Source organism: Haematobia irritans, chromosome 1, assembly GCF_050003625.1.
Source record: "Haematobia irritans isolate KBUSLIRL chromosome 1, ASM5000362v1, whole genome shotgun sequence".
Classification (NCBI taxonomy): Eukaryota; Metazoa; Arthropoda; class Insecta; order Diptera; family Muscidae; genus Haematobia; species Haematobia irritans.
This window is the reverse complement of record NC_134397.1, coordinates 255478130-255503938: the sequence shown is the minus strand read 5'-3', so window position 1 is coordinate 255503938 and position 25809 is coordinate 255478130. Positions and strand designations below refer to the sequence as shown.

At 32.9% G+C, this 25809-nt stretch overlaps 2 protein-coding genes and 1 long non-coding RNA gene across 3 annotated transcripts in view; 2 read left to right on the top strand and 1 right to left on the bottom strand.

Moving 5' to 3' along the window:
• The window catches only part of Nha2 (Na[+]/H[+] hydrogen antiporter 2), a 328883-nt gene that overhangs the window by 155766 nt on the left and 147308 nt on the right, over positions 1–25809 (bottom strand). The gene's annotated exons all lie outside the window — the stretch shown is intronic.
• On the top strand, positions 5669–23786 carry LOC142219892 (odorant receptor 94a-like). The gene is made up of 6 exons (XM_075288657.1): positions 5669–6453; positions 11803–11902; positions 11978–12244; positions 15744–15796; positions 16512–16515; positions 23721–23786. Exons 1-6 carry the CDS (start codon positions 5669–5671, stop codon positions 23784–23786), a joined length of 1275 nt encoding a protein of 424 aa, XP_075144772.1.
• On the top strand, positions 9616–9902 carry LOC142219653 (uncharacterized). The gene is made up of 2 exons (XR_012717693.1): positions 9616–9750; positions 9832–9902. It is a non-coding gene; the product is annotated as an uncharacterized LOC142219653 (long non-coding RNA).

Below are 25809 nucleotides of genomic sequence, written 5' to 3'. Positions count from 1 at the left end.
CCAATTTTTGCATGGTTGTTAGAGACCATATACTAACACCACGTACCAAATTTCAGCCGGATCGGATGAAATTTGCTTCTCTTAGAGTCCTCGCAAGCCAAATTTGGGGGTCCGTTTATATAGGGGCTATACGTAAAAGTGGACCGATATGACCCATTTGCAATACCATCCGACCTACATCAATAACAACTACTTGTGCCAAGTTTCAAGTCGATAGCTTGTTTCGTTCGGAAGTTAGCGTGATTTCAACAGACGGACGGACGGACGGACATGCTCAGATCGACTCAGAATTTCACCACGACCCAGAATATATATACTTTATGGGGTCTTAGAGCAATATTTTGATGTGTTACAAACGGAATGACAAAGTTAATATACCCCCCATCCTATGGTGGAGGGTATAACAAGTATATTCGGCCAGGCCGAATCTTATGTACCCTCCACCATTCGATGGGAGAATTGTAAGGGTTGTAACGACACCAAGCAAACATGGCCCCATTTAAACTTAAACCGCACACTATATATGCTAGTGTTCTCGAGACGCCAGATATCACTCCTGATATCTGCTATAACGGGTCGCTGCCTGACAGGCGATTTTGCAAAAACTATTGGTGCGAAGTATAATGACTATTGTATGAGCTGTCATGATGCGGAGGAAAATTAATCAATAAAACACCTCTTGTGTGAGTGTCCTGCATTTTGTGTAAGGCGTAAGCAAATTTTAGGCGCATATAGCTTCAGATTACTGGCGGACCTGGAAAACGTTAACTTAAGCAGTCTGCTAATGTTTTTGGAACAATCTGGTTGGTTCAACAGAAGAAAATAATCGAGAAGGTTCAACGGTTAAAACTAGAAGTGCCCATATGTAATAGGTACTTTTAGTTAATGTGGTATCACAATGGACTGAATAGTCTAAGTGAGCCTGAATCTTAATCGGGCTGCCACTTTAACCTAACCTAACCTACCTTCCACCATGGATTGCATAGAAACTTGTACTAAAACTGTCATCCACAATTGAATTACTTGGGTTGCGCTAACACTTGCCGATGGCAACGTATCTTAAAACTTCTTAACACCGTCTCCTAAATAGTAAGTTAGTCCATACGGGGTATAACATATATTAAACCAAAGAAAAAGGCCGATTAGGTTAGGTTAGGTTAGGTTATGTGGCAGCCCGATGTATCAGGCTCACTTAGACTATTCAGTCCATTGTGATACCACAGTGGTGAACTTCTCTCTTATCACTGAGTGCTGCCCGAATCCATGTTAAGCTCAATGACAAGGGACCTCCTCTTTATAGCCGAGTCCGAACGGCGTTCCACATTCCAGTGAAACCACTTAGAGAAGCTTTGAAACCCTCAGAAATGTCACCAGCATTACTGAGGTGGGATAATCCACCGCTGAAAAACTTTTTGGTGTTCGGTCGTAGCAGGAATCGAACCCACGACCTTGTGTATGCAAGGCGGGCATGCTAACCATTGCACCACGGTGGCTCCCAAAAAGGCCGATTAAATACGTATATAATTTAGATTGAAAAAGATTTTTATAGAAAAAAAAAAACAAAATTTTTTATAGAAATAAAATATTGACAAAATTTTCTGTAAAAATAAAATTTTGACAAAATTTCCAATAGAAATAAAATTTTGACAAAAATTTTCTATAGAAATAACATTTTGACAAAATTTACTAAAAAAATAAAATTTTGACAAAATTTACTAAAAAAATAAAATTTTGACAAAATTTACTAAAGAAATAAAATTTGGACAAGATTTACTATTGAAATAAAATTTTGACAAAATTTACTATAGAAATAAAATTAGGACAAAATTTTCTGTAGAAATAAAATTTGGACAAAATTTTTATAGAACTAAAATTTTGACAAAAATTTCTGTAGAAATAAAATTGTGACAAAATTTTCTGTAAAAATAAAATTTTGACAAAATTTTCTGTAAAAAAAAGAAATAAAATGTTGACAAAATTTACTAAAGAAATAAAATTTTGAAAAAATTTACTATAGAAATAAAATTTGGACAAAATGTACTATTGAAGTAAAAGTTTGACAAAATGTACTATAGAAATAAAATTTTGACAAGATTTTCTGTAGACATAAAATTTGGACAAAATTTTTATAGAACTAAAATTTTGACAAACATTTTTGTAGAAATAAAATTTTGACAAAATTTTCTATAGAAATAAAATTTTGACAGAGATTTCTATAGAAATAAAATTTTGACAAAATTTACTATAGAAATAACAATTTGACAAAATTTGCTATAGAAATAAAACTTGGACAAAATTTTCCATAGAAATAAAATTTGGACAAAATTTTCTACAGAAATTTAATTTTCACAAAATTTTCTGTAGAAATAAAATTTTCACAAAATTTTCTATAGAAATAAAATTTTGACAAAATTTTTTATATAGAAATAAAATTTGGACAAAATTTTTTATATAGAAATAAAATTTTGGCAAAATTTTCTATAGAAATAACATCTTGACAAAATTTTGTGTAGTAATGAAATTTTGACAAAATGTACTATAGAAATAAAATTTTGACAAAATTTACTAAAGAAATAAAACTTTGACAAAATTTTCTATAGAAATAAAATTTTGACAAAATTTACTATAGAAATAAAATTTGGACAATAAAATTTTGGCAAAATTTTCTATAGAAATAAAATCTTGACAAAATTTCTGTAGAAATAAAATCTTGACAAAATTTTGTGTAGTAATGAAATTTTGACAACATTTGCTATAGAAATCAAATTTTGGTAAATTATTTTTGGCGATATGAACCAATTTTTGGGTTGTTGGGGATCGGCTATGTATACTATAGACCGATATAGACCATTTTTGGCATGGATCAGATGAATTTTTGCGTGGTTGTTAGAGACCATATACTTACACTACATACCAAATTTCATCCGGATCGGGTGAATTTTGCTCCTCCAGGATGCTCCGGAGATCAAATCTGGGGATCGGTTTATATGGGGGCAATATATATTTATGGACCGATATGGACCAATTTTTGCGTGGTTATTAGAGACCATATACTAACACGACGTATCAAATTTTAACCGGATCGGATGAATTTTGCTCCGGAGTTCAAATCTACACTGAAAAAAAAAGCATAATCGGATCCAAAGATTTTTTATTTACTTTAAAAAATTTGGTATTGATTCCGAGCCAAAGAAGCGGAGAATACAAGTAGGGATACTTTTAAGACACAATTTTCTTTTAAATTTAGATTTTGTGTACTTGCTTCTGGGAGTCAAATTTTAATTTTTCGCTTTCTCATCTTTTTTTCTTCATATGCTATCAAAGTCCTTTAAAAACGAGTTAACGGCAACTTTATTTTCCAAATTAGGACTCGACTTCCAGTAGAAATTATGCTATGTTTGAAGTAAAAAACTTCTTTAAAATAAAGTTTTGAAAAACATGTCCTATATTTGAACGATTTTTTGCTTTGTATTCAAGATGCAAAAAGACAACAAATTTAAAGACAATTTCATTAAATTTAAAGAATTTTTCTGAATTATTAAAGTCAAGTTGACCTTAGCCTATAAATTTTTTTTTTTCATGTTAAGATACCCTTTTTTAAGTCAAATCACTTAATTATAAGGACAATACGACTTCATTGAAAAGTTTATCGACTTTTGGACAAGGCAAATAACTTTATTTTAGAGAAATGTGTCTTCTATGCTAAGCAAAATTTGTATTCGTATTTTAAAGACATGAAATCTTTGACCTCACGACAATATTTTTTTCAGTGTAGGGATCAATTTATATAGGGGGCAATATATAATTATGGATCGATATGGACCAATTTTTGCGTGGTTATTAGAGACCATATACTAACACGACGTATCAAATTTTAACCGGATCGGATGAATTTTGCTCTTCCAAGAGGATCCGCAAGCTAAATCTGGGTTCCGTTTATATGGGGGCTATACATAAAAGTGGTCCGATATGGCCCATTTGCAATACCATCAGTCTTAGAGCAATATTTTGATATGTTGTAAACGGAATGACAAAGTTAATATACCCCCCATACTATGGTGGAGGGGTTAAAATCACACGCAAAGAAAAAAAAAACGTTTGGAAAACGTGTACCGAAAACGTTTTTCTTTTGTTAGAGTTTTTTGAATTGCTTCGAAAAATTTAAACTTTTATTACCAAAAAAATTCGTTTGTTACAAAATTTTTATTTTTTCAATAAAAAAAGTTATTTTTGAAACAACAACACAGTCCATTTCGTTTATATCAAACATTGTTCTTTTCTGACATTAGGTCTTTAATAAGACACATTTTACAGTTCAAAATTTAATATACTACAATGTAATGTTGAAAATTTTTTTCGGAATCTTCCGAACATATCTGGAATATATGTAAAAAAAAACAAAAAAAAACTTTGGTCGCAGCAGGGATCGAACCCACGACCCTTGGCATGCAAGTCGGACGTAGCAACCACTGCTCCACGGTGCCAAAATAAATGTTTGTTTCTGTTAAATAAACTTTGTTTATTCGGTTCGTGGGCGCCGCAAGCTATGCTATATAAATATAACTTATATGGACAATTATCTATTGATGACCATAACAGGTACATAGCTCAGTGGTTAGTGTGTTGGCTTACAAAGTGCATGGTCCGCGGTTCGATTCTCCGTCCAGGCGAAAGGTAAAAAAAAATTAAAAATTTATAAAATTGTATAATTTCTTCTACATTGTTGGTATTACAGGAAAAGGTGTTAAGAACTAAAAAACCTCGTGGATGTGAGAAAGATGTGAGGGAAAATGCAATTAGCAAGAAAACAACGTTTTTTTTTGTTTTGAGTTAGTCTTTATGAAATTGTTTTACATCCTGGAAAAGAATAAACGTTTATCACAAAAAGTATATACTTTTCTTCCAAATACACTTCCTTACAGCGAAAAGCAAATGAGAAACGAACTTTGTTTGTCTAAAATTTCGTTTGGGAGGAAAGAATTATTTTTTTTGTGCACTGTCAATTTCAATTCTATCAAGCATTATTCTTTTCTGACTTTAAGTCTTTAATAAGTTACATTTTGATGTTTCATAATAAAAATTTTATATAGTAGTATGTAATTTTGAACATTTTTATATGCTGTTCTTCCAAACTTCCTTACAGAGAAATGTAAATGGGAAATCATATTTGTTTGTCTCACATTTCGTTTAGGGGGAAAGAATATATTTTTTTTTTTGGTGGGGGTTGTAAACATTTAACACGGATTTCGGTCAAAATCTCCTTAAGTAAGATTTCGTGCCTAGTGTAGATTAATTAAAAATTTATAAAATTAATCAAAATTTGCTTTCCGGGTGGCTTCACTTTATTTTAATTGTATATGTAGAACCATTAATATATATTATTTATTACAATTAAACAAAAAAAAAACTATAATAAACATTAAAACACTAGCTACAAAGGTTAGCGTTTTAATAAATATTGTATTAGCCTGTGTAAACATCGTGTGGACATATTTAAATTTCCTATAGAGTAGTCGAAAAATGCTTCATATATAAGGCCACACATCACTTGAGACATTGCGATAAATCTTCAATAGTGCTCTGTAGTATCCATTTCAAAACCTATTTGCTTAACGGACAAGTGAAAGTTAAAAAAACAAAAAAAAAAAAAACAACAGCCGAGAAAATTATGAGTGGACACTTGCATTTGTCCCAGGCTGGCGAAACCGCTTGCGAGAGAATTTATGCAGCAGAAATTTTATTAAAAATTATGAAAGTCATTGGTCTATGGCAATGGTCACCATCGAATGGCCAACTGGATTCGAATATGGTCAAATGTGGGCAACTATGGCAGTACATCCAACGTTTTGTCCTGCACATGCCATTCACTTTCATATTCATTGGCCTGATGTGGATTGAAGTATTGCGTGCCAGCGATATTGACCAAATGGGTGATGTGCTCTACATGTCACTGACTGAGGCGGCTTTAATTGTGAAAATTTTAAATATTTGGCAGCATTCGGTCAAGGCTTCAAATTTCATTTGCATTTTGAATGAAAGTCCCCAGTTTGCATTGCATTCGTTGGAGGAAGTTGAATATTGGAAGAGGGCACAGCGTCAATTTCGTTATGTAATTTATATGTATGCATCAGGAAGTTTCCTAACTGTGGTCTCGGCATTTTTGGGTGTCCTGGTCATCGATGAGCCCCAAATGGCTTTTGCCTATTGGGTTCCCTTTGAATGGCGTTCTGGCGGGAGGAATTATTGGATGGCCTATTTTTATAATTTCGCTGCTATGGCCTGCACTGCCACATCAAATGTTTGCCTTGACATGATGGGTTGTTATTTTCTTTTCCACACATCATTGCTGTATAAAATCTTGAGTTTTCGTTTGCAAAAGTTCAAAGGTGTCAAAAGTGAGGATGTGCAACATGAATTTCGAAGTATATTTCAAATGCACAAAGCAATCAGAAGGTGAGAAGTTATTTGTGGGCGATAAACAAATTAGCATACAATTATATTTCCTACACTCAGAAAAATGCCGTGCATATATTTTTGAACCCACCACCATTGGATAGAGATTGGGGCGTAATATATTTGCCATTCGGGTTTGTAGCACATCTACGATTTCAGACTATATACACAAAAAAATTTTACCGATCCAACGAAATTTCTTCATTGATAATATGAAACACTTTCGTCAATGTCATTGAAAATATTATGAAATGTTTCGTTGATTAACCGAGATTCGTTATAGTAATGAACAATTTCGTTATATCAATGCATTTATTTCATTGGGTCAATTTTAATGACATATTTCGTGAAGTCTTTTTTTAACGTTTGTGTGTTTTTATACCCTGCGCCACACTGTGGAACAGGGTATTATAAGTTAGTGCATATGTTTGTAACACCCAGAAGGAGGCGAGATAGACACATGGTGTCTTTGGCAATAATGCTCAGGGTGGGTCCCTGAGTCGATATAACCATGTCCGTCTGTCCGTCCGTCCGTCTGTCTGTGAACACATTTTTGTGATTAAAGTCTAGGTCGCAATTTAAGTCCAATCGCCTTCAAATTTGGCACACGTTACTAATTTGGGTCAGAATAGAACCCTATTGATTTTGGAAGAAATCGGTTCAGATTTAAATATAGCTCCCATTTATATCTTTAGCCAAATATGCACTAATATGGACCCAGCAGCCAGAGTTTTATACCGAATTTTGTACAAACATAACACTTAGCCGTATAGTCAAGTGTGCAAAATTTGATTGAAATCGGTTCAGATTTAGATATAGCTCCCATATATATCTTTCGCCCGATATGGACTAATATGGTCCTAAAAGCCAGAGTTTTGCCCCAATTTGGTAAAAATTTTGCACAGGGAGAATATTTAGTACTATAGCTATGTGTGCCAAATTTGGTTGAAATCGATTCAGATTTAGATATAGCATCCTTATATATCTTTCGCCCGATATGCACTTATATGGACCAAGAAGCCAGAGTTTTATCCCGATTTGCTTGAAATTTTGCGGAAGGAGTACAATTGCTAGTATAGTCATGTGTGCCAAACTTGATTGAAATCGGTTCAGATTTAGATATAGCCATATATATTTTTCGCCCGACTTACACTCATATGACCACAGAGGCCAGAGTTTTGGCCCAATTTGGTTGAAATTTTGCACTAGGAGTACAATTAGTAATATAGTCATGTGTGCCAAATTTGATTGAAATCGGTTCAGATTTAGATATAGCTCCCATATATATGTTTTTCTGATTTCGACAAAAATGGTCAAAATACCAATATTTTCCTTGTTAAATCGCCACTGCTTAGTCGAAAAGTTGTAAAAATGACTCTAATTTTCCTAAACTTCTAATACATATATATCGAGCGATAAATCATAAATAAACTTTTGCGAAGTTTCCTTAAAATTGCTTCAGATTTAAATGTTTCCCATATTTATACCCTTCACCACTACTGTGGTACAGGGTATAATAAGTTTGTGCATTTTTATGTAACGCCAAGAAGGAGTAATCATAGACCAACCTTTTAGTATACGGATCGGCTTAGAATTAAATTCTGAGTCGATTTAGCGATGTCCGTCTGTCTGTCCGTCTGTCTGTCTGTCTGTTGATGTATTTTTGTGTGCAAAGTACAGCTCGCAGTTTTAGTCCGATTGTCCTAAAATTTGGTATAGGGTCCTGTTTCGGCTCAAAGACGATCCCTATTGATTTTGGTTCAGATTTAGATATAGCTGCCATATATATTTTTCACCGATCTGGTCATAATTGGCGTGTATATCAACCGATCTTCCTCAAATTCCGTACATCCGAATATTTTATGAGTCTCGAAAAACTTGCAAAATATCAGCAAAATTGGTTCAGATTTAGATATAGCTCCCATATATAGCTTTCGCCCGATTTACACTCATTTGCCCACAGAGGCCAATTTTTTGCTCCGATTTAGTTGAAATTTTGCATAGGGAGTAGAATTAGCATTGTAGCTATGCGTGCCAAATTTGGTTGAAATCGGTTCAGATTTGGATATATCTCCCATATAAAGCTTTCGCCCGATTTACACTCATATGACCACAGAGGCCAATTTTTAACTCCGATTTAGTTGAAATTTTGCACAGGGAGTAGAATTAGCATTGTAGCTATGCGTGCCAAATTTGGTTGAAATCGGTTCAGATTTAGATATAGCTCCCATATATATGTTTTTCTGATTTCGACAAAAATGGTCAAAATACCAACATTTTCCTTGTAAAATCGCCACTGCTTAGTCGAAAAGTTGTAAAAATGACTCTAATTTTTCTAAACTTCTAATACATATATATCGAGCGATAAATCATAAATAAACTTTTGCGAAGTTTCCTTAAAATTGCTTCAGATTTAAACGTTTCCAATATTTTTTTTACTAACATTGTGTTCCACCCTAGTGCATTAGCCGACTTAAATTTTGAGTGATATATAAAGATTGAGTGATATATAAATCTATGTATTTGGGACAAACCTTTATATATAGCCCCCAACACATTTGACGGATGTGATATGGTATCGAAAATTTAGATCTACAAAGTGGTGCAGGGTATAATATAGTCGGCCCCGCCCGACTTTAGACTTTCCTTACTGGTTTTTTACTAAAATTGTGTTCCACCCTAATGCATTAGACAACTTAAATTTTGAGTCTATAGGTTTTGTAAAAGTCTATCAAATTCTGTCCAAATCGAGTGATATTTAAATGTATGTATTTGGGACAAACCTTTATATATAGGATGTGATATGGTATCGAAAATTTAGATCTACAAAGTGGTGCAGGATATAATATAGTCGGCCCCGCCCGACTTTAGACTTTCCTTACGTGTCTAAATTATAAGTAAGTCCATACTAATATATATCACATATTAAATTAAAAATGACCGATTAAATACGTATATAATTCAGTTTGACAAAATTCATCGGTTACAGAGACCAATGCAAAAAACGGCACTATCAACACACTGTGCAGCAGAACATCACCACCCCGATATAGAGAGAATGCGTGTGCTACAGTGTGAGAGTAACTATAATAAGAGACTAACACTGGAGATGTTACACATTCTCAACACAACAACAGAAAAGAGAATGAACTATAAGACAGACATTGACAATTTGGCGCAAAGCTACAGGAATCTGATCAGAAAAACAAAAGGGCGGAAGAACAATAGTTAGTATGACAACAGACGCTGTGTCGTTAGGTTCTACTCAATAGTGGGTGTAATATTTTTGTTGTTTTCGTAAGTGTTTTTAATGTAACATCAAATTTGTACGTATTTCAATGTTTTTGTATATATTTTCTTTTCTTTTTGTACACTCAGAATAATTTTCCCGATGAAGTCTTTCAATGAAAAGACGAAATATTGAATAAAAAAATAAATTAAAAAATACAGACCTCGAGCTCGTTTCAATCAACAATTCATTAATTGGCAAAATTTTCTATAGCAATAAAATTTTGGTAGATTATTTTTGGCTCGAGTGGCAACCATGATTATGAACCGATATGGACCGATTTTTGTGTGATTGCACTAATAGAAACAATTACGTTCCATAGTCGTGAACGGACGGTGACAAAATGAAACGGAAACGGTCACAAAAAATCAAAACGGAATTTTCACAATTTCGTCCACGGGCGTTTTTGTGCGTGGTTTTGCGTGGTTGTTACAGAGAAGCTAATTTCATCCGATCCGGTTGAAATTTGAAATTTGAAATTATATATAGCCCCCATATAAACCGATCCCCCGATTTGACCTCCGGAACCTTTTGAAGGAGAAAATTTCATCTGATCAGGTTGAAATTCGGTTTATGGTGTTAGTATATGCTCTCTAATAACCATGCAAAAATTGGTCGATATCGGTCCATAATTATATATAGCCTCCATATAAACCGATCCCCAGATTTAGCTTGTGGAGCCTCTAAGAGAAGCAAATTTCAACCCATCAGATTGAAATTCGGTACATGGTGTTAGTATATGGCCTCTAACTTCCATGCATAAATTGATCCAAATCGGTCCATAATTATATATAGCCCCCATATAAACCGATCCCCAGATCTGGCTTGCGGAGCCTCAAAGAGAAGCAAATTTCATCAGAAACTGCTGAAATTTGGTACATGGTTTTAGTATATGGTCTCTAACAATCATGCAAAACTTGGTCCATATCGGTCCATATTTATATATAGCCCCCATATAAACCGATCCCCAGATTTGACCTCCAGAGCCTCTTGGCCTCTTCAATCCGATCCGATTGAAATTCGGTTCATGGTGTCAGTATATGGTCTCTAATAATCATGCAAAAATTGATCCAAATCGGTCTAAATTTATATGTAGCCCCCATATATACCGATCCTCCGATTTGAACTCCAGAGCCTCTTGGAGGAGCAAATTTCATCCGATCCGATTGAAATTCGGTACATGGTGTCAGTATATGGCCTCTAACTTCCATGCACAAATTGATCGAAATCGGTCCATTATTACATATAGCCCCCATATAAACCGATTCCCAGATTTGACCTCCGGAACCTCTTGAAGGAGAAAATTGCATCCGATCCGGTTGAAATTCGGTACGTGGTGTTTATATACTGCCTCTAACATCCATGCAAAAATTGGTACAAATCGGGCCATAATTATATATAGCCCCCACATAAACTAACTTACAATTTAGAAGAGTTTTAAGATACGTTGCCATCGGCAAGTACTTGTATTACCACAGCCGAATAATTCTATTGTGAATGACAATCTTTAGTAGAACGACAATCAAAATATATATAAATATTTAAATATTAATAAATATTTGTTTTTTTTTTAATCCCAAATTATAAAAGGCGACCGTCGTAGTGCTATTCTGAGTTCGTAAAACCTCATAAATTTAAAGTTTTACGATGGAGTTGCCAGTTGGCAGATGGCAATACTATGATTGTTTAATCCGGCCAAATAAAAGGTCACCCTCGTATAGTGACAACCGTTACATAGTGATACCACACATAATGGACTTGTTTCTGTCTTATCTATGAATGCGTCCTGATTCTTTTTCAGCTTAATTACAAGGGACCTCCTTTTTATAGCCGAGTCCAAACGGTGTTTCACCTTGCGTTGAAAGCGCTTAGAAAAGCTCTCAAACACTCCGAAATGTCTCCAGCATTAATGAGAGAGAATAATCCACCGCTAAAACAGTTTTTGGTATTTGGTTGAAACAGGTGCCAATTTTTGATAATTTTTACCTTTACTGAAAATTATTTTGTTTTTGTTAAAGACATAATTATAATAATTTGGTAATTTTGGTATTTTCTTTCAGAATGACAAAAGAATGTGAAATTCTAACTTCGAAATATGTTTTGGCTCAAATTATTTTAAGTGCTCTAATTTTATGTTTTTGCTGTTATCGAATACAAAAGGTGAACTCGTAAAAAAAATTTGTCACTACAATTTTTAACATAGCCTTTAAATATGGTTTTCTTTTCTTTTTCTAGATGGACATAGCTGAAAATATTGGACAATTTTTCTCAATGCTACAATTTTTGTGTGTTATGATATTGGAAATATTTCTACCCTGTTATTTTGGCAATGAAATCACTGTGAATTCATCACAGCTAACAATGGACCTATATCATATTGAATGGTTGAATTTTTCCATATCGAATCGTAAATTAATGGTTTTATTTAAAGAATTTTTAAAACGTCCAGATCAGGTTAAAATTGGAGGATATTTTCAAGTTGGTTTGCCCATATTTACAAAGGTAAAATATTTCAAATTGAAGGTGTTATTTCACGCTATCTTTCGATAACTGTCATTTTGAATGCTTTTATTAAACGGACCTTAGATGGTCGGATAAACCCAACGACAGAGGTTCGTCTATTTGTTGTGTGTTCGTTCAAGATTTGCCCTTACTTGCCCATGAAAAAATAAGAAGAAGCATAAACATAAACAATGAAGATGTATGAAGAGTTATGGGTGAAGCCAATTTTTACTGAAAAAATGGAAGAAAATAATAAAAATCCGGGTATATATTGCAAAACAATGATTCCTGGAGTAATCCACATTTAATATATTACTTGATGGATTTCAAAATACTTCTCGCCTGGTTTTCCACTGAATAGCAGTGTAATTTTTCTACGTTTTTGCCACAATTCTTGTTTAGATTTATATATTTTTTAAATGTCCAACCAGAATTGGCGATCCATCATTAATTTCATTGCAGAAATGCCTGTTTTTAATGTAAAAACAAGTATATACAGCAGTAAGTTCGGCCGGGCCGAATCTTAATATTCGGCCATGAATCTAATATAATAGCTTACTTTGAAAACTCTTCGTCGTAGCGGGTTTCTTGATAATATATAGAATTTTAGAGGGTTTGATGGCAAATTTTCTCCCAAGCAAATCAGTTCAACCAGATTCTACCTATGAAGACTAGATCAGATTCTGGATTTAGGAATACCAATTTTGTTTGAGTTTTAGAGAAATCATAAACATATCGTGTATATAATAAAATAACGCCTTGATTTGAAATCTTAAATCTGTAGATTTTTTCCGCCATTATTTAAATGAATACGATGGTGATCAGTGCGGCTGTTATACCATGTGTTTTCTTTTCTGAGGAACGAAATTTTCGACAAGCATAGTTTTCTTTTGACACAAATTTTAGAGACAATCGTTGAACCGCTTATTAAACATTCGGATTAGTTTGCTCTAAACGAAAATACTTTAAACGAAAGGGAAATTTCGTTTGTCTAAAATTTCATTCCGGAGGAAAATATTTTGTTCTTTGGGTGTACCCTAGATAGGGTCACGAAAAAAGTTGATGCGGTCACCCCCCAGTTTTGTAGCATATTCGAAGACAATTTCAGAACACCAAAACTTTTTTTTTTCGTGCACCCCCCGAACTACAATTTACTGTGCTGTCTGACAACACAGCAAAAACTATTTGGTGGTGTGTAGGGTGACCTATTGACTCTTTAAAATCTCTGTAACTTTTTTGTTTATGAATATAAGTAAATACTTCAAAAGCAAAAGTTGCATAGTTTGTTAAGATCTTTATGATGGTTATAGGAAATGGGCGTCATAGGGGTATACGAAGCGAAATAAAAAAAATAAAAATCAAATTTGACGTCGGAGTCAAAAATGACCAATGTACGAAACAACGATATGCGTTTCTTTTCTATCGGACTTCAAATGACGACACAGCACAATAAATTGTATTTTGGGGGGTCGTAGGGTGCTCGAAAAAAAGTTTTGTTATTATGAAATTGTCTTCGAATATGCTACAAAACTGGGGGGTGACCGCATCAACTTTTTTTTTCCTTTAGGCCGTGACCCTATCTAGTGTACCCTCAAGAAGTTAAATCGGTCTATATCGATGCCTTACCAAACGGACCGGTAAAAATAAATGCGATACTGATTTTTGAGGGTCTAAAATTCCAGTATATTTACATTTTTGTGCAAATCGGATAAAAACTACGGTTTCTAGAAGCCCAAGGAGTTAAATCAGGAGATCCCTCTATGTGGAGGCCGGATTCCAGAAGTCCTAAAAATAAATTCGGGAGTTAGGTCTATATGGGGGCTATATCAAAACATGGGCCATTACTCACCATCGTGGTGCAATGGTTAGCATGCCCGCCTTGCATACACAAGGTCGTGGGTTCGATTCCTGCTTCGACCGAACACCAACAAGTTTTTCAGCGATGGATTATCCCACCTCAGTAATGCTGGTGACAATTCTGAGGGTCTCAAAGCTTCTCTATGTGGTTTCACTGCAATGTGGAACTCCGTTCGGGCTCGGCTACAAAAAGGAGGTCCCTTGTCATTAAGCTTAACATGGAATCGGGCAGCACTCAGTGATAAGAGAGAAGTTCACCAATGTGGTATCACAAAGGACTAAATAGTCTAAGTGAGCCTGATACATCGGACTGCCACCTAAATAACCTAACCTAACCTAATACTCACCACCTCTTAATGTTTCTCACAATACATCTAGAATTCTACTTTCAGACGAATTGGGTGAAAACTACGAATTCTAGAAACCCAAGAAGTAAAATCGGGAGATCAATCTATATAGGGGCTATACCAAAGCACGGACCGATACGTACCATTTTCGACACACCTCTTTATGGTCCTAAAATACCTCTAGATTTCTAATTTCCGGCAAATTTGATAAAAACTACGGATTCTATAAGCCCCAGTAATAAAGTCGGAAGGTAGGTCTATATGGGGGCTGTACCAAAACATGAGCCGATATGCACCAGTTGCGACACACCTATTTGTGATCTTAAAATACCACTAGATTTTCAATTTCAAGCAAATCGGCTAGAAAATAGACGCCCAAGAAGTAAAATCGGGAGATCGGTCCATATGGAGGCTATACCAAAACATGGACCAATATACCCCATTTTCCAGATTTTCAATTTCAGGCAAATCGGATAAAAAACGGTTTCTAGAAGCCCAAGAATTAAAATCGGGAGATCGGTCCATATGGGGGTTATTCAAAACATGACCGATACGGACCTTTTTGGGCACACCTCTTTATGGTCCTACAATACTTCTAGATACTTGCATGCAAATCGGATAGAAAATACACTTTCTAGACGCCCAAGAAGCAAAATCGGGAAATCGGTCCATATGGGACCTTTATTTTGATAATGTTTGTCGAACATCCCCTTACACCTAATAATTTGTGCCACCCAATCAGAAAAAAATCAAAGTTGTTTTGATTTTATGCCAACACGTCCCCGCAACACGCGAACATGACCTTATTCTATCGGATTTGTCGCCGCAACGTGTTGTGTCGCAGGGTTTATCCGACCGTATAAGGTCCCCTTTAGGTTAGAAAATACGCCATTACAAACGAGTATCTACGGATATAAGTTTAGCCAGACTGAGTTTCCGTGTATCGTTTGGAAACTCCTTGTCATAGCGGGGTTTCCGCAAATCGCAGGAACTTACTTTTCTTTAAAAAAACATAATTGAGATACTATCGGACTTAAATTCAATTTATTTTTGAACTTCTTATTAAACTATATTGCCAAAATGTTAATTTGTGTGAGTTTAGAGTAAAGAAATTATCACCAAAAGAAAATTTTGCGATTAGCGATTCCGAAAATCGTAACATACCCCACATAATGCAACTTTTCTTACATTTATGAAGTACTATGTATAGATATAGGGAAACAATTCTTATTTTAAAACAATATGTGATTCAATTGTTTTTATATCTTCTTTTCATTTATTATATTTTCTTTCAGGTAATAAACAATGCGTATAGTGTATTTGCCCTTCTCATGAATGTCGAAAGGAAGTAAGAATATCAAAGTATGAGCCCACAATGTACCCTAATCTTTCACTACAACTACATTGATTATCAACGTTACGATTATTAATTAATAAAATACACTAAAAAAATTACTTGTATCTAAAGATTTTGACCTTTTCTGAAGGATTTTCGTATTAATTTTTTACTTATTTAGGGACCTCTCTGGCATTAAATCTAGAATCAATAAATTTAAAATTAGTATACAGATCTCATTCATCGAATTTTCATTCTCCTTTTGTGATATAATTATAAAGCTACTCACGTACAAACAAATTCCAGTTTCATAATCCATATTCTAACAAATAATTCAAAGTAAAAACTGGTTTCTTAATTAATTCTCTAAACGAAAGATACATAATCCACAAAATAAGTCTTAGCCTATATATGAGGCGTTTTTATCTTAAGTCAAAAATTTAATATTTCAGTTAATTTAAGGACGATTTCTTTAAATCAAACACGTTTTACTTCACTTTAAGGAAAATTATTCTTAACTCAAAGACATACGACTATAACGAGAGGATGCAAATTTCCAAACTTTGTGTCCTACATTTAATAAAAAAATACTAAGCAAAGATTATAAACTTTCTTTTATTTAAAATTTCATTATTTTAAAGTAATGTTTACTTAAAAGTGTGTAAGTTGCACATCCTAAAATTGGAGTTGCGTAATCTTTAATACCATTTAAATTTTTTTTTTTCAGTGCAGTTAGAAACCAAACTTTTATAAAGGAAATTGTAACTAAAGGGTGATTTGTTAAGAGCTTGATAACTTTTTTTAAAAAAAAAAACGCATAAAATTTGCAAAATCTCATCGGTTCTTTATTTGAAACGTTAGATTGGTCCATGACATTTACTTTTTGAAGATAATTTCATTTAAATGTTGACCGCGGCTGCGTCTTAGGTGGTCCATTCGGAAAGTCCAATTTTGGGCAACTTTTTCGAGCATTTCGGCCGGAATAGCCCGAATTTCTTCGGAAATGTTGTCTTCCAAAGCTGGAATAGTTGCTGGCTTATTTCTGTAGACTTTAGACTTGACGTAGCCCCACAAAAAATAGTCTAAAGGCGTCAAATCGCATGATCTTGGTGGCCAACTTACCGGTCCATTTCTTGAGATGAATTGTTCTCCGAAGTTTTCCCTCAAAATGGCCATAGAATCGCGAGCTGTGTGGCATGTAGCGCCATCTTGTTGAAGCCACATGTCAACCAAGTTCAGTTCTTCCATTTTTGGCAACAAAAAGTTTGTTAGCATCGAACGATAGCGATCGCCATTCACCGTAACGTTGCGTCCAACAGCATCTTTGAAAAAATACGGTCCAATGATTCCACCAGCGTACAAACCACACCAAACAGTGCATTTTTCGGGATGCATGGGCAGTTCTTGAACGGCTTCTGGTTGCTCTTCACTCCAAATGTGGCAATTTTGCTTATTTACGTAGCCATTCAACCAGAAATGAGCCTCATCGCTGAACAAAATTTGTCGATAAAAAAGCGGATTTTCTGCCAACTTTTCTAGGGCCCATTCACTGAAAATTCGACGTTGTGGCAGATCGTAAGTCTTCATTATGAAATGTCAAAGCATACTGAGCATCTTTCTCTTTGACACCATGTCTGAAATCCCACGTGATCTGTCAAATACTAATGCATGAAAATCCTAACCTCAAAAGAATCACCCTTTACCTCCCAGCAAAAAATGTAAGTTGTTCTACAAATATTTCTCTTTAACCCTCCGATGGGTTATTGTCACGAATGTTTTCGTGAGTAACAACAATTTCGTGTCACGTTCACACCTTTATATTATAAAGGTTTTTACACCCATAAACATTTTTTAAATCTAAACCGAGCAAGAAACAAGTATATATGGCAGTAAGTTCGGCCAGGCCGAATCTTAAGTACCCTCCACCATGGATAGTGTAGAAACTTCTAAGAAAGACTGCCATCCACAATCGAACTACTTGGGTTGTGGTATCTTAAATCGTTTTCTAAATTGTGAGTTAGTCCATACGTGGTATATATTAGACAAAAAAGGTATGTATAAGTAAGTCTACAAACAATTACGAATCGACATGGACTTTTGCACGGTACGTAGGGAGCCAGAATTAAAATATGGGGATCGCTTATATGGGGGCTATATACAATTATGAACTTGATATGGACCAATTTTTGTGTGATTGGGGATCGATTTATCTGAGGGCTATATATAACTCGATAAATAAATATAAATCGACCAATATGGACCTAGTTAGGCATGGTTGTTAACGGCCATATACTAGCACAATGTACCAAATTTCAACTGACTCGGATGAAATGTACTCTTCCAAGAGGCTCCAAAACCAAATCTCGGGATCGGTTTATATGGGGGCTATATATGATTACACTAGGTCACAAATAACAAAATTTTCTCTGTGATTTGTTTCTAGCATACTTTTTCCCATTGATTTTGACCTACTAAACACGAAAATGAGTTTGTCTGTCGATTGGTTTTCGAGATACAAATTTTTGAACTTTTTTTTTTTTTAATTTTTAGGGGTACACTTACAATTTTGAGCATATCTTTCGTCTTATTTGACTTATTTGATCCTAGTGCTACTCAAATTAAAGAAAATTGAGCCGTCTACAACTCATTCTCAGAAAATTTTCAAATCGGGTAAGTAGTTTGGATGTTGGCGGCTTAAAAAAGTTAAAAACGGCGTTTTTTTAGTAAAAATGTGGCAGAAAAAAACATATAAAAACTCGTATAAAATAAAAAACACGCAGCTAACAGCAATTTTGGACTTATAGCGGACTTATAATTTTTTTGGTAGAAGACCGAAAAGACCATACTATCAAATACTAACATCACGTACCAAATTTCAACCGAATCGTATTAATTTTGCTCTTTCAAAGGGCTCCGGTTTATATGGGGGCTATATATAATTATGGACCGATTTCGACTAATTTTTTCATGGGTGTTTGAGGCCATATATTAACACCACGTACCAAATTTCAACCGAATCGGTTGAATTTTGCTCTTCCACGAGGCTCCGGAGGTCAAATCTGTTGATCGGTTTATATGGGGGCTATATATAATTACGGACTGATGTGGACCAATTTTTGCATGGTTCTTAGATACCATATACCAACACCATGTACAAAATTTCAGCCGGATCAGATGAAATTTGCTTCTCTTAGAGGCTCGGCAAGCCAAATCGGGGGATCGGTTTATATGGGCGCTATATATAATTATGGACCGATGTGGACCAATTTTGGCATGAATGTTAAAGATCGTATACTTACACCATGTACCAAATTTCAGCCAGATCAGATGAAATTTGCTTCTCTTAGTGGCTCGGCAAGCCAAATCGGGGGATCGGTTTAAATGGGGGCTATACGTAAAAGTGGACCGATATGGCCCATTTTCAATACCATCCGACCTACATCGATGACAACTACTTGTGCCAAGTTTCAAGTCGATAGCTTGTTTCGTTCGGAAGTTAGCGTGATTTCAACAGACGGACGGACGGACGGACTTGCTCAGATCGACTTAGAATTTCACCACGACCCAGAATATATATACTTTATGGGGTCTTAGAGCAATATTTCGATGTGTTACAAACGGAATGACAAAGTTAATATACCCCCATCCTATGGTGGAGGGTATAAAAATATAATGTTCCTAGACTAGCATTAAAAGGTTGAGACACCTATGTTAATATATTAGAATATATTATGTTTGGGACATCAATATTTCACAAATATAAAATGTGTGAATATAAACGTATAATAATTTAGAAGTAAACATTGATATCTTATTCAGAGAGTGAGAGTATAGAGAAAGAAATAGAGATTGAAACTGAGAGAGTTGACATTTTTTTTTGACTAAATTTTCTATAGAAATAAAAGTTTGACAAAATTTTCTATAGAAATAAAATATTGAGAAAATTTTCTATAGAAATAAAATTTTGAGAAAATTTTCTATAGAAATAAAATTTTGACAAAAATTTCTATAGAAAAAAAAATTTTGACAAAATTTTCTATAGAAATAAAATTTTGACAAAATTTTCTATAGAAATAAACATTTTACAAAATTTTCTATAGAAATAAAATTTTGACAAAATTTTCTATAGAAATAAAATCTTAACAAAATTTTCTATATGTATACAATTTTGACAAAATTTTCTATAGAAATAAAATGTTGACAAATTTTCTATAGAAATAAAATGTTGACAAATTTTCTATAGAATTAAATTTTAACATTTTGTATAGAAGGTTAGGTTAGGTTAGGTTAGGTGGCAGCCCGATGTATCAGGCTCACTTAGACTATTCAGTCCATTGTGATACCACATTGGTGAACTTCTCTCTTATCACTGAGTGCTGCCCGATTCCATGTTAAGCTCAATGACAAGGGACCTCCTTTTTATAGCCGAGTCCGAACGGCGTTCCATATTGCAGTGAAACCACTTAGAGAAGCTTTGAAACCCTCAGAAATGTCACCAGCATCACTGAGGTGGGATAATCCACCGCTGAAAAACTTTTTGGTGTTCGGTCGAAGCAGGAATCGAACCCACGACCTTGTGTATGCAAGGCGGGCATGCTAACCATTGCACTACGGTGGCTCCCTTTTTTTCTATAGAAATAAAATTTTGTATAGAAATAAATTTTTTACATAATTTTCTATAGAGATAAAATGTTGACAAAATTTTCTACAGAAATAAAATGTTGACAAAATTTTCTATAGAAATAAAATTTTTACAAAATTTTCTATAGAAATACAATTTTGAGAAAATTTTCTATAGAAATAAAATTTTGACAAAATTTTCTCTAGAAATAAACTTTTTACAAAATTTTCTATAGAAATAAAATTTTGAGAAAATTTCCTATAGAAATAAAATTTTGAGAAAATTTTCTATATGAATACAATTTTGACAAAATTTTCTATAGAAATAAAATGTTGACAAATTTTCTATAGAAATAAGATGTTGACAAATTTTCTATAGAATTAAATTTTATTAACATTTTCTATAGAAATAAAATTTTGACAAAATTTTCTATAGAAATAAAATTTTGATAAAATATTCTATAGAAATAAAATTTTGACAAAATTTTCTATAGAAATACAATTTTGAGAAAATTTTCTATAGAAATAAAATATTGACAAAAATTTCTATAGAAAAAAATTTTTGACAAAATTTTCTATAGAAATAAAATTTTGACAAAATTTTCTCTAGAAATAAACTTTTTACAAAATTTTCTATAGAAATAAAATATTGAGAAAATTTTCTATAGAAATAAAATTTTGACAAAATGTTCTATAGAAATAAAATGTTGACAAATTTTCTATAGAAATAAAATGTTGACAAATTTTCTATAGAAATGAAATCTTGACAAAATTTTCTATAGAATTAAATTTTATTAACATTTTCTATAGAAATAAAATTTTGACAAAATTTCCTATAGAAATAAAATTTTGACAAAATTTTCTATAGAAATAAAATTTTGACAAAAATTTCTATAGAAATAAAATTTTGATAAAATATTGTATAGAAATAAAATTTTGACAAAATTTTCTATAGAAATACAATTTTGAGAAAATTTTCTATAGAAATAAAATTTTGACAAAAATTTCTATAGAAAAAAATTTTGACAAAATTTTCTCTAGAAATAAAATATTGAGAAAATGTTCTATAGAAATAAAATTTTGACAAAATTTTCTATTGAAATAAAATGTTGACAAATTTTCTATAGAAATTAAATGTTGACAAATTTGCTATAGAAATGGAATCGTGACAAAATTTTCTATAGAATTAAAATTTTATTAACATTTTCTATAGAAATAAAATTTTTACATAATTTTCTATAGAGATAAAATTTTGACAAAATTTACTATAGAAATAAATATTGACAAAAAATAAAATAAAATTTTGACAAAACTTTCTGAAGAAATAAATTCTTTAAAAATAATATTTTTTGTTTTTTTTTTTTTTTTTTTGTTAAGATTTTCTCCAAATGTTGGTGCATTATTTTTGTCTCGCATTACTTAGTACGCGATTGATAACTTATCTAGCAAGTGTTCGTGTGGAAGCATACCAAATTTATAAAAGACTATTAGCAAATAAATTTGTTAAAGACTTTCTCAAAATATTAAAATATTTTGTCAAAACTATTGTACCATAAATTTTATATCGGTTTAAAAATGTCTACACAAAAGGTACTAAATCATTCGCGGGAGTACTACGGGTCAAAAAGTATTGAAAAAAGTACTATTGTACTGCATTTTCAACCCTGTTGTATGCTGTTAAGGAAAAGTGTGTTTTTATCCGTGCATTCGTTTTGGCTATGAGGCCTCTACAAAAAATTCATATACTTATGTCTAAACATTATTTAATTTGAAGTTTAAAATAGCTATGTAGACTTCGATTAAAAAAAAATGTGTTCATAGACAGACGGACATGGCTAGATCGCTAGATGGCGAGATAGACACCATGTGTCTACACACAAAAAAAAAATTTTCTGATTCAATCACGAAATTAATTTATCCAATTAATGTTTAATTGAAATGTCATCAATCACAGAAATGATAGTATCAATTAAAAAATTAATTGAAGGTCAATTAAAAAGTTAATTGATCTAATTAAAAAATTAATTGATAATATTATTTTTGTGATTGATTTTTGTTTCAATTTTAAAAATTTGTTGAATCAATTAAATTTTTAATTGAACATTTTTTAAAACTCATTTAAAATTTTAATTGGAAAAATTTCGTGAAATTTTTTGGTGTGTATGTTATAGCCCCCATATGAACCAATCCCCAAATTTGACCTCCGGAGCTCTTGAATTGCAAAATTCATCCGATCCGGTTGAAATTTGGTACGTAGTGAAATTTGGTACATTGCGCTAGTATGGCCGCTAACAACCATGCCAAAATTGGTCCATATCGGTCTATAGTTATATATAGCCGATCGCCAAAAATAATCTACCAAAATTTTATTTATATAGAAAATTTTGTCATAATTTTATAACTATAGAAAATTTTGTCAAATAGTAATAGAACATTTTGTCAAAATGTTATTACTATACAAAATTTTTTTAAATCTTATTACTATACAAAATTTTGTCAAAATTTTATTTCTATAGAAAATTTTGTCAAAATTTTATTTCTATAAAAATTTTGTCAAAATTTTATTTCTATAGAAAGTTTTGTCAAAATTTAATTTCTATAGAAAATTTTGTCAAACTGAATTTTATACGTATTTAATCTGCTTTTTTATTTTTGTTTAATATATACCCCGTATGGACTAACTTGCCATCGACAATTTTATTACTATAGGAAAATTTTGTCAAAATTTTATTACTATAGGAAATTTTGTTAAAATGTTATTACTATACAAAATTTTGTCAACATTTTATTCCTGTAGAAAATTTTGTCAAAATTTTATTTCTATAGAAAATTTTGTCAACTTTTTATTACTATACAAAATTTTGTCAAGATTTTATTTCTATAGAAAATTTTGTCAAAATTTCATTTCAATAGAAAATTTTGTCAAAATTTTATTTCTATTGAAAATTTTTTTCAAAACTTTATTTCTATAAAAAATTTTGTCAAAATTTTATTTCTGTAGAAAATGTTGTAAAAATTTTTTTTCAATACAAAATTTTGTCAAACTGAATTATATACGTACTTAATCGGCCTTTTTTATTTTTGTTTAATATATACCCCGTATGGACTAACTTACAATTGAGAAGACGGTGTCAAGAAGTATTAAGATACCTTGCCATCGGCAAATGTTACCGCAACCCAAGTAATTCGATTGTGGATGGCTGTCTTTAGTACAAGTTTCTACGCAATCCATGGTACATAAGATTCGGCCCGGCCGAACTTACGGCCGTATATACTTGTTAATGACTAATTTATTTGGAATGCATATGGTTCGTAGAATGCTTGGACAAAATTGGAGAACATGCGAGATGGTAACAATACTTTACATGGAATTTTAAAATAGATGAAGTGCTCAGGCAGATTTGATATGACATTAATTGTTTACCATTTTTTTATAATTTTAATTATTTATTTAAATTAAAAAATATAATAATTACCCTAGTCATTCCACAATTAATATGGCTCACTATTAATTTCTTTTTTCATAAGCAAAGAAAATATGAGTTACACTGGAAAATATGTTTTAAATTTGAGATTTACATACTTGTCCTTTAAAATCGAAACAAACTTCATCCAAGCCGGTTGAAAAAAAAATTGGTTCATAGCGGTTCATAATTATACACTGAAAAAACAGTTAACCCACTACGAAAGTTTTTTTTTTTAACTTTAGAAAAATTAGATTAATTTTTGAAAAATTTAGCTAAACTGTATAGGTTACGAAAATGTCACGGCGATTTCACAAAAATAAATAAATAACTTCCGACAAGTTCAAGAAAATTTATTAGACAAAATTACTATTTTTCACTTATTAAAGAAAATTTCGTAGTGTGGAGGAAAAAATTGAGATTCAAAATTGTCTTTTGTACCATACGAAGTTCATGATGCGCGCATAATTGGTAAAATTTATAAATTTTAAGAGATTCTGAACTATTTTGTGGAGACACGAATTTAGTTTATCTTTATAATTCATTTGTGTATAATTTGTTCCTCTGTTTTAGTTAATTTAACTAAAGTACGCAAAAAATTATTAAGTCATGGAAACTTTCTTAGAAAGTAATAATTTCATGAACTAAAATGGATTTTTTTCGGCTTTGGTGAACTATAGGGTTCACTTTATTTTGAGTGTATATAGCCCTCATACAAACCGATCTTCCATAAACTTTCGGCAAATTTCATCCGATCAGTTTGAATAAAGAAGGCAGGTTATATACATAACAGGTTGGCTGATAAGTCTCCGGTCTGACACATAGATGGCGTCGCTAGTATTAAATGCATATTACCTTCAAATGATTCCTGTCAAAATTTGACGTATGTAAGTCAATTAGTTTGTGAGATAGGGCGTCTTGTAAGAAGCAACTTTTGTTGATGTGAAAAAATGGAAAAAAAACTTGGCTTGATAATGAGTTTCCGGACTCTGCACCCAGTGAAATCAACAATAATTGATTGGTACGCAAAATTCAAGCGTGGTGAAATGAGCACGGAGGACGGAGAACGCAGTGGTTGTCCGAAAGATGTGGTTACCGATGAAAACATCAAAAAAATCCACAAAATGATTTTGAATGACCGTAAAATGAAGTTGATCGAGATAGCAGAGGCCTTAACGATATCAAGGGAACGTGTTGGTAATATCATTCATCAATATTTGGATATGCGGAAACTCTGTGCAAAATGAGTGCCACGCGAGCTCACATTTGACCAAAAACAACAACGTGTTGATGATTCTGAGCGGTGTTTGCAGCTGTTAACTCGTAATACACCCGAGTTTTTCCGTCGATATGTGACAATGGATGAAACATGGCTCCATCACTACACTCCTGAGTCCAATCGACAGTCGGCTGAGTGGACAGCGACCGGTGAACCGTCTCCGAAGCGTGGAAAGATACAAAAGTCCGCTGGCAAAGTAATGGCCTCTGTTTTTTGGGATGCGATGGAACAATTTTTATCGATTATCATGTGAAGGGAAAAACCATCAACAGTGACTATTACATGGCGTTATTGGAGCGTTTGAAGGTCGAAATCGCGGCAAAATGGCCCCATATGAAGAAGAAACAAGTAAATTCGGCCGTAAGTTCGGCCAGGCCGAATCTTATGTACCCTCCACCATGGATTGCGTAGAAACTTCTACTGAAGCCGATGGCAAGGTATCTTAAAACTTCCAAACACCGTAATATATACCACACTAGCGTAACCCGGCCCGCTTCGCTGCGCCTTCCGAAGCGTATTTGGAGGAACATTTTGCGTTAACTTAGTCAACTATATCCTTCGTGTTGAAAACAAATTCGAAAAGATTTGAATTCTTTTAAACAAATCGGACTACTTGATTTTTCGTTTATAGGTACAAATACGGCGGGAGAGGGTGTACCTTC